General features: G+C 32.4%; 2 protein-coding genes across 2 annotated transcripts; both read right to left on the bottom strand.

The window, feature by feature from the left end:
• Positions 1-1,572: 1,572 nt before the first annotated feature.
• Positions 1,573-4,524, bottom strand: LOC107165194 (tubulin beta-4B chain-like). The gene is made up of 5 exons (XM_015513318.2): positions 4,402-4,524; positions 4,054-4,162; positions 3,698-3,893; positions 3,462-3,621; positions 1,573-2,469 (listed from the first exon to the last, which is right to left on the bottom strand). The coding sequence occupies exons 1-5, from the start codon at positions 4,456-4,458 to the stop codon at positions 1,654-1,656; spliced, it is 1,338 nt and encodes a 445-aa protein (XP_015368804.2). The 5' UTR covers positions 4,459-4,524; the 3' UTR covers positions 1,573-1,653.
• A 1,760-nt stretch (positions 4,525-6,284) lies between these two features.
• LOC107165193 (uncharacterized) lies at positions 6,285-7,267 on the bottom strand. Its single transcript, XM_015513317.2, has one exon. The coding sequence runs from the start codon at positions 7,030-7,032 to the stop codon at positions 6,292-6,294; it is 741 nt and encodes a 246-aa protein (XP_015368803.2). The 5' UTR covers positions 7,033-7,267; the 3' UTR covers positions 6,285-6,291.
• Positions 7,268-8,958: the final 1,691 nt, after the last annotated feature.

Here is an 8,958-nt window from a genome sequence, read left to right on the forward strand (position 1 = left end):
ATGTTGAACACAGTTTTTCATCCTACAAGTAGGCACATTCTTACAGATCGCCGTCATATAATTTCACAGAAATAAACATGGAACATACTTTAATAACTTACTATAATTGCTTTTCCAAATTTCCAATTAATATACTACATTAAATTGTACTTTTTTCCTATTTATATCACCAATGTATCTATATACTATTTAATTTTGATAAAATATTTTTTACAATGTATTAATGATTAAAAACTAAATTACTATTTAAGGGGATTGGAAGCGATGATTTTCTGTCTTTGACTAACACACGTGAAACATACAATACGCCTGATAAAAATTAAAGTACTTCTAGTTGCTCGATTTAAAATATATAAAGATTTTTGAATTGGTATACAAATTTACTTTGCATCGGTCGAAGCATATTTTTAATATATTTAATAAAAAAAATTTGACAAATTTAAAATATTTATTCTTATCTAAATATTGCTACAATTGAAAAAGTGCTTCGGCCGATGCAAAGTAAACATGTATATAAATTAACATATCATTACATATTTTAAATCGAATAACTAGAAGTACCTTAATTTTTGTCAGGCGTATTGTATGTTCCTCGTGTGTTAGACAAAGACAGAAAATCACCGCTTCCAATCCCCTTAACACATTTGTGTATTACATATATTTACTATATTATACATTTATACCTACATCATCCTTTTTTTTATGAAAATTTTAATAAAATGAATAAATAATTATCACTGCAAAATTAAAATCAAATATAAAATGTAATAAAAATAAAAATTTATTTTTGTATGTTTTGACTTCTTTAAATCTTTTAGTGCATGTTTACATGCATATTTTACAATTTTAAATGCATTTAAATCCGATCTTTACCTATAACACTTCTCAACTGCTATTACATTAAGTAATAACTTATGAGGAACATAGAATTAAATTTTCAAGTTTTTAGAACCAACACAAAAATTTTAATTTAAAATTTCTATATACTATATGTATAGAACTGAAGATATTTTGAATTTTTTTTTTATCATGTTAAAAAAAAAATAAAACAAACATTTAGTGAAAATGTTTCATTAGAATAAGTTGGTAGGCGATAGAAAAAAATTTGTTATCAATTTGACTTTGTTTATGTGTATTTTCTACAACAGATGAATTAAAATGTATGATTTGTTGAATGATAATTACACCCCTTAAAGATGAAACTGTAAAATATTCATAGGTAACCAGGTATTTGAAAATTCTATAGAAAGCATATAGGTACCTATTAAACTATGAACTATGAAGTATAATTATATTAAGGTTATCTATCAACTATTATACACATGATTCAATAAAATTGTAGTTTTATATTTATTTCGAATTTCGATTACCATAAAAAAATCACGATGATAATTTTATATGTTTAAACAGAATGTTTTATATGCCAAGTATATATATATTATTTCGTATACCTACGGCACAATACACATATAATCGATGGCACATTTTTTTGTTTTTTTTTTTTTTTTGTTCTATATATATTTGCGATTATTCTACCGCATTATAAAAGCGTAATATTTAGAAGAACGTTTATATAATATATAAATATAATTTAATAGTAATTGAAATATAAGGGCAGGCTGCAGTTATGATGGCTGCCTACAGCGCGCGGGCTCACGCCTCTGCGTCCTCGTCGTCGTCATCTCCCTCGCCGTCCTCGTCGACGGTCGCGTCTTGATACTGTTGGTATTCGGACACCAGATCGTTCATATTGGATTCTGCCTCGGTGAACTCCATCTCGTCCATGCCTTCGCCGGTGTACCAATGCAAGAAAGCCTTGCGCCGGAACATGGACGTGAACTGCTCGGACACGCGCTTGAACATCTCCTGTATGGCTGTGGTGTTGCCAATGAACGTGGCCGACATCTTTAGGCCCCTGGGTGGTATGTCGCACACCGCCGTTTTCGTGTTGTTGGGTATCCATTCGACGAAGTAGCTGGAGTTCTTCGTCTGCACGTTGAGCATCTGCTCGTCCACCTCTTTCATGGACATGCGGCCGCGGAATATGCTGGCGGCCGTCAGGTACCGGCCGTGGCGTGGGTCGCACGCTGCCATCATGTTTTTGGCGTCAAACATCTGCTGTACCAGCTCAGGGACGGTAAGTGCGCGGTACTGTTGGCTGCCGCGGGATGTGAGCGGCGCGAACCCGGTGATGAAGAAATGTAGGCGCGGGAACGGCACCATGTTGACGGCCAGCTTTCGGAGATCGGAGTTGAGCTGACCGGGGAACCGGAAGCACGTGGTTACGCCGCACATGGCCGCCGACACCAAGTGGTTCAAGTCACCGTACGTGGGCGTGGTGAGCTTTAGAGTCCGGAAACAAATGTCATACAGCGCTTCGTTGTCGATACAAAACGTTTTGTCGGTGTTCTCCACCAGCTGGTGCACGGATAATGTGGAGTTGTACGGTTCCACTACGGTATCCGATACCTGCCACAAAAATATCGTGTAGATATAGAGACCATAAAATTATAATTACAGCGGTTAGGTTAGATTAAAGTGTACCTATTTGTTTTTACATTGTTCACCTTTCACCTATATATTATTGATTTACTAATATGATAATAATGTGAAAATACCTAAAAATTATTTTTATGTTAAGATTGTCCTTTTTTTTTTTTTCTAAGTATTAATGAAAATACTTTTAATTTTTAACTCCCAAAATTGATGTTAAAAATCAAAATATTTTTTCTATTATATGAAAGCATAAAAAAAAAACACCTTGTAAATTCAATATGTTCATCGCTCGGATCAAAATCTAAAATATAATATAACAAAATGTGTTTGCCTAAAGTTTTAATGGGTAAAATAAAGTATTGAATGAAACGTCGTTATAGAAACATAATATATTGATATATTTTCAATTTTCAAACATTAATAAATAAATGGTATACAAATTATAAACTCGACGCGTACGAAGTAAAAAATAAAACATGTTAATTATTATTTAACACGTAGTTAGTAAAATTAAATTGGTATTTAAATAGGTGGTACAACTTCTATCCAAACAGTACAAGGACAAATCTATATACAACTTATAAATGTATATTTATTAATTACTATAATTAGTCATTTTTACATGTATATTGCAATTATGCAATCCCTTACACTTGTCCATAATAATGTGGTAAAATAACCAATAAATGTCTTAAAAATATTCGTAACAGTGGATCTATTCTATAAATAATTTAGATTCACATACGTTATAATAAACCCGAAATATTAATCTAAACTTAACGAATCTACATCTGTAGATATTTAATATTCATTATTTAATACACCTACGTCTCAAATTAAAATTTAATTAAGTTTAATATTACTATAGGCATAGGTACTTAATTATGTTTTTTTCTTAAAAATAAATTACGATCATAACTATTTTTATTTCAAAAATTTGATTATAATTACACGTATTTTTATACCTTGGGTGAAGGAACAATACTGTATGTTGTCATAATACGATCCGGATATTCCTCACGAATTTTAGATATTAAAAGTGTGCCCATTCCGGATCCAGTTCCGCCGCCTAACGAGTGGGTCAGTTGGAACCCTTGCAAGCAGTCGCAACTTTCTGCTTCTTTCCTGAAACACGACATTTTTATCGAGTGGTTAAACATTATGATCGGATGAGTAGGAAAAACTCTTTATTTTTAAGTACCTGACTACGTCTAAAACTGAATCCACTAACTCCGCACCTTCCGTATAATGTCCTTTGGCCCAATTATTGCCCGCCCCAGATTGTCCGAACACAAAGTTATCTGGGCGGAAAATTTGACCGAAAGGACCCGATCTTACAGAATCCATGGTACCGGGTTCCAAATCCACCAGAATGGCTCGAGGTACATACTTACCCCCTAACATTTCGAAAATAGTATTTGTAATATTAATTGTTTTAACTATTTTTACGCAATATACACATTTCATTACAATAGTATTTATAATAAGTATAACGACGTTACAGAATAATGCTGTGTACCTAACAACGGAACTTTAGGTTAATTAATTTAAATTTACCGAGCGCTTCAGTATAATAGACATTGATTCGTTCAAGTTGTAGATCAGAATCTCCATGATATGATCCGGTTGGATCAATGCCGTGTTCATCGGATATGACTTCCCAAAACTAAACAATTTATAATACACATATTATTATGTAATATATAATTACATAGCTACATCGGAGATGTATAAAGGTAGTAAGCACCTATATTTATAAATATTTTTAAAAAAATGTTACTTTACAATGATCAAACCTTAAATTATAAGTACCTATATGTGGTAATAAAACTATCGTTATTCTAATTAATAGGTAATCGGATAATAAACACTAAAACCGACCAACAATGTCTTCATTTATATTACCTTTGCACCGATTTGATTTCCACATTGGCCAGCTTGTAAATGACAAATTTCACGCATGATTATTATACACACCGGTAATAAACGAGTAAAGTTTAAAAGTGAAAATATGTTGTACGGAACACTGTGCAAAATATAACTGAGTTCAATTAACGTTTGTACTAGTACGCTAGCGAAAAATACATAGATACCCCGAATAGAATAGCAATATTCTCATACATCAAAATGGCCAGCTAATATATAAGTGACAGAAAATCATCGATGATGCTTGTTTCCAAAGACGCTAATTAAAACATATTTTATATTGTAATTGGGGGGAAGAGTGTTCAGTATTTGAATTAATTGTCTGTTGAGTAGGCGCCTATTATACTACTTTAATACTCACCTTCAGTGTACCTACCAAGCTATTTGTGTGTGTTAATGTGTTATAGGCTTATAGCCTGTGAATATTAAGATTTTTATTTTTTATTTATACTGTCATTGAGACTTTGGGCAAGTATATTGAATAATATGTTATTATACCTAGGTATATCTTATTATTTTTGTATATTTATTGTATCAATAGTAAATATACGATATCTGTGATCAATGATCATTGGATTAACGCATAAGTATATATTATAGAAACATTCCAACCGATATTTTATATGAATTTCTAACTAAAAAATAATTTGCAAATCGTCGATATTTTAATGTTTTTGAGCAGCTATCAAAAAACACTTATAGGTAGCCTTACAAAAAATTTTCCATTTTTTTTAACGGGTACAAAGTTTTGTTGAAAATTTCAAGTATCTGCAGTTTTAAGTTTTTTAAATTACACCAAAAAAAATAAAATCAATTTTAAAACAAATTTGTCCTAATAAATATTGAATTTAAATTGGTAAGATTAAAAAAAAAAAATGTATTCCAAAAACTTAGTGTTTATTATTTTAATAATCTTATAATATGATACATAACATTCTTTGTTTTATTTTCTTGCACGTATATAAACAATTTTGTTGGTATTCATTATTCTGACACGGAAACATTTTAAATAAATGATTTATTTTATTTTGTTTATTTATTTAAATGGTTGCCATTAATTACAAAAAAATTGTATTACCTATTATTGTTATTATTGAACTTATTTTTTGCTTGAACGACGGTGCTACTCTAATTGCATCGCCACATCGTCATATTTCTATAACATTCTCATTTTTTTTCTTACATAAGAACCGTCTCCTGACAATAACGAACACAACAAAAAATAATTAACGAAATAGGTCCAGCCGATCACGTGTAATGCGATGATCAAGGGAAACGTTTTTATATAATTATGGAGAATTAAAGATTAATATAATAATTTAATAATTAATATTACCACACAAACACATAATAACATTTTTAAATACAATATCATTAGATTACCAACTGCTTAATTATTGCTTAATACATTAATTTGTGTCTAATAGTAAAACAATCACTTTTTATTATATGAATATTATAGGATGAGATAATGTCATCGCTCATTATTGTTTAGAATCGATTTTCGTAAACCTATATACCAATATACCAGCTACATACAATGGTTTTATATTATTGAATTCAAATTTCACACATCCATTACAGCGACCCAACTATATAGACTCTAAGCACCTACAACGGGCTACAACTGTACTTCAGAGTGTTACTCAAATATTTGCCCACCTTTTTTTTTATAATATCACAGTCAATGGTGCACGGCTGCATTCACCGGCGTCCGCATCACACAAATATTTTTATGTTCGTGAAACAGAGACATACACCTTTTTTTCTATTGATTTAAGAATAAAAATGATTTGAATAAAATAAACATGTACAGTGTTTTTGTTCTGATTAAATTATTATTTATTATAGTCTTTGTATTATAGATAATCATCGTTTTCGGGAACGCGAAGGGGCGCGATTAACCGATTTTAATAAATGGTTCGCTGGTGGCGCGGTGGACAAGGAATAAGTATTTTCGTTGGCGCTTGATTCGCCATCACTCTCTTCCCCGAGACTTCTCCTCCGCCTGCGCGACGACCGTCCGACCGATGACCGCCTCCTTCTCCTCCGGCTGCTTCTACGACGACGACGGCCCCTCGCGGCCTCCGTAAATTCAACGCCGTCCGACGACAAACCGTCATCCAAATTTTGCCTTTGTTCGGTCACGTTTTCATCATCGTCATCCGTAACGCTCAGAGCACGACGACGAGGCCGGCCGCGGCCACTACTCCTTCGACGTCTTCTACTCCGCGACGACGACCGTCTGCCCTTTCGGCTTCTACTCCTCCTACCCCTTCTCCGACGACCCGACGCGTCACTGGTTTCTTCGTCGTCGTCGTCATCGTCCTGTTCCTGGCTGGTATAATCAGAATCCTCCACGCTGTCCTGCTCGTCTTCGTCCCCGCTCGCCCGCCTGCGCCCTGATCGTGACCGCCTGGATGACCGTCTCCTACGCCTGCGGCTATTGGACATCCGCTTTGATCGGCGACCGCGTCTCATTTCGGTGATGACGCCGCTGGACGACGAACCGCCGGCGAACGCATCATTCGGATTGTCAACGGCGTTGTGGCGGTCTTCTTCGCGATCATTACCATCAGTTACCGACGCATTAGTCTTGTTTCTCGTCATGGTAGTCGTAAAAGATAACTGAATTATTCTTCAAAATATTTAAAATCGGTAGGATAATTGTATTAGAAAATTATTTTATTTCTGAGTCCACCGAATAACACGTACCTATTGAATCTGCCAAATGCAAAGTTAAAATAAACAATGTACATATCCGTATCGACGCGTTTATTAGAACCTAATTATAATAGTGTTGTGTTTTACTTTTGGCTAGCAACATTAAAATTACTTATGAAGTAAAAATATCTAGGTAGGTATTCGGAATATTACTATATGTATCTATTTGGATTGATTTAATATAATACACTATAAATGAAACTTAAATTTAAAACTCTCTACAATATACAATATAAACACAATTGTATGATTTTTTATTCAATTTAATATCTTGGTACCTTCGTCAAATGCGACTATATACGAGTGAGGTGAATGTTGTCCACACGAATAAGGCGTAAGCTGTGTAAATCGTAAATGTATACACATATCAGTGTACCTAACAGAAATAACTGACTGATGACTTTTTTTTAATGTATTAACACTTGTACTATGTTTAAAATATACACAATACATTTTAGATTCTGAATGAAATTAATGAATGTATAGTATTTACAATGATGTGTGTTAATTTTTTTTTTCGTCAACATTTAGGCCAGAAAAATGATCCAATTTTCGACATCACAATCTTTTCTGTTAGGAAAATGAATGTAGTTGGTGCGTTCTAGGGATCACAATGGGAAATTCACAATAATTTTTTAAAGCGTTGGGAAAAAAAAAATTAAGAGGACGTGATACCCGCATGTGTTGTCTCTGTCTTACAAGTGCATTATATAGTAAATTTTACGTTCAGCAGAACACGTGTAGCTCCGTTTGCTTAAAAATTAGAGTGAATTGACCTCTTATAAAATTTAAAGGTATGATTGTTATCTAGACAACCTCATATGCTTTTTATTTTATTTAAATTTTAAAGGAAGTTATGAGTATTTTAAGATGCACAAAAAATTTACAATTTTAAAATACTCATTACTCGCTTTAAATTTAATATAAAATAAAAAGCATATGAGGTTGTCTAGATAATAATCTTATCTTTAAATTTTATAAGAGGTCAATTCACTCTAATTTTTAAGCAAACGGAGCTACACGTGTTCTGCTGAGCGAAAAATGTACCATGTTACGCATTTGTAAGACGGAGACAACACATGCGGGTATCACGTCCTCTTAAGGAATAATGGGAATTTTTACACAAAACCAATTTTTGAGAAATTTTATTTTTTCATAAATGATAACTTTTTTAAAAAATATTTTGATTCATTTAAAGCTAAGTTAATTCATAAACCAAGAGGTTTTTATTCAATGCCAGTGCTATGATTCGCGAGGCCCTGTGCAATTTATAAGAAACAAGGCCCCCTTCCCACCTCATGGACAAGTGACAACGAAAACGCATTTCGTGCACACCTCTCGCGCCGGCAATGTTTTTATTAAATAATTACTGTCGATAAAATAACTTTTTCATTTAGTAATATAACTTGAAAGTTTAATAATACTAATTCGGGAGTCCTCATAAGATTCTCAGAAGAAATACAAAAATATTGAAGATAAATAGACATAATCATTATTGCATTTTAAGTTAAAATCTTTAAATAACCTGCAAATTTGTAAATTTTATTATAAGAACAGTTTTAATGATGAAAATATTAATCTAAGTAGTTTATACTAAGTTTTAGTTTTTATAATTTTTTTTTGTGAGATTTTTCTGTTACAGTCCATACATTTAAGGTATAATGTATGGATATTAAGGTTAAGGATTCAATCTATATTAGTATTTAGTATTGTTGGTAAAACACATAATACAATAATTGGAAATTTCAATTTAGGTATATGCATGACAAAAATATTATACAACCGCTTTAACAGTTAAGAGACAACACATAC

This window comes from Diuraphis noxia, unplaced genomic scaffold, assembly GCF_037042655.1.
Source record: "Diuraphis noxia isolate RWA-SAM2 unplaced genomic scaffold, SU_Dnox_SAM2 contig0001, whole genome shotgun sequence".
NCBI lineage: Eukaryota > Metazoa > Arthropoda > Insecta > Hemiptera > Aphididae > Diuraphis > Diuraphis noxia.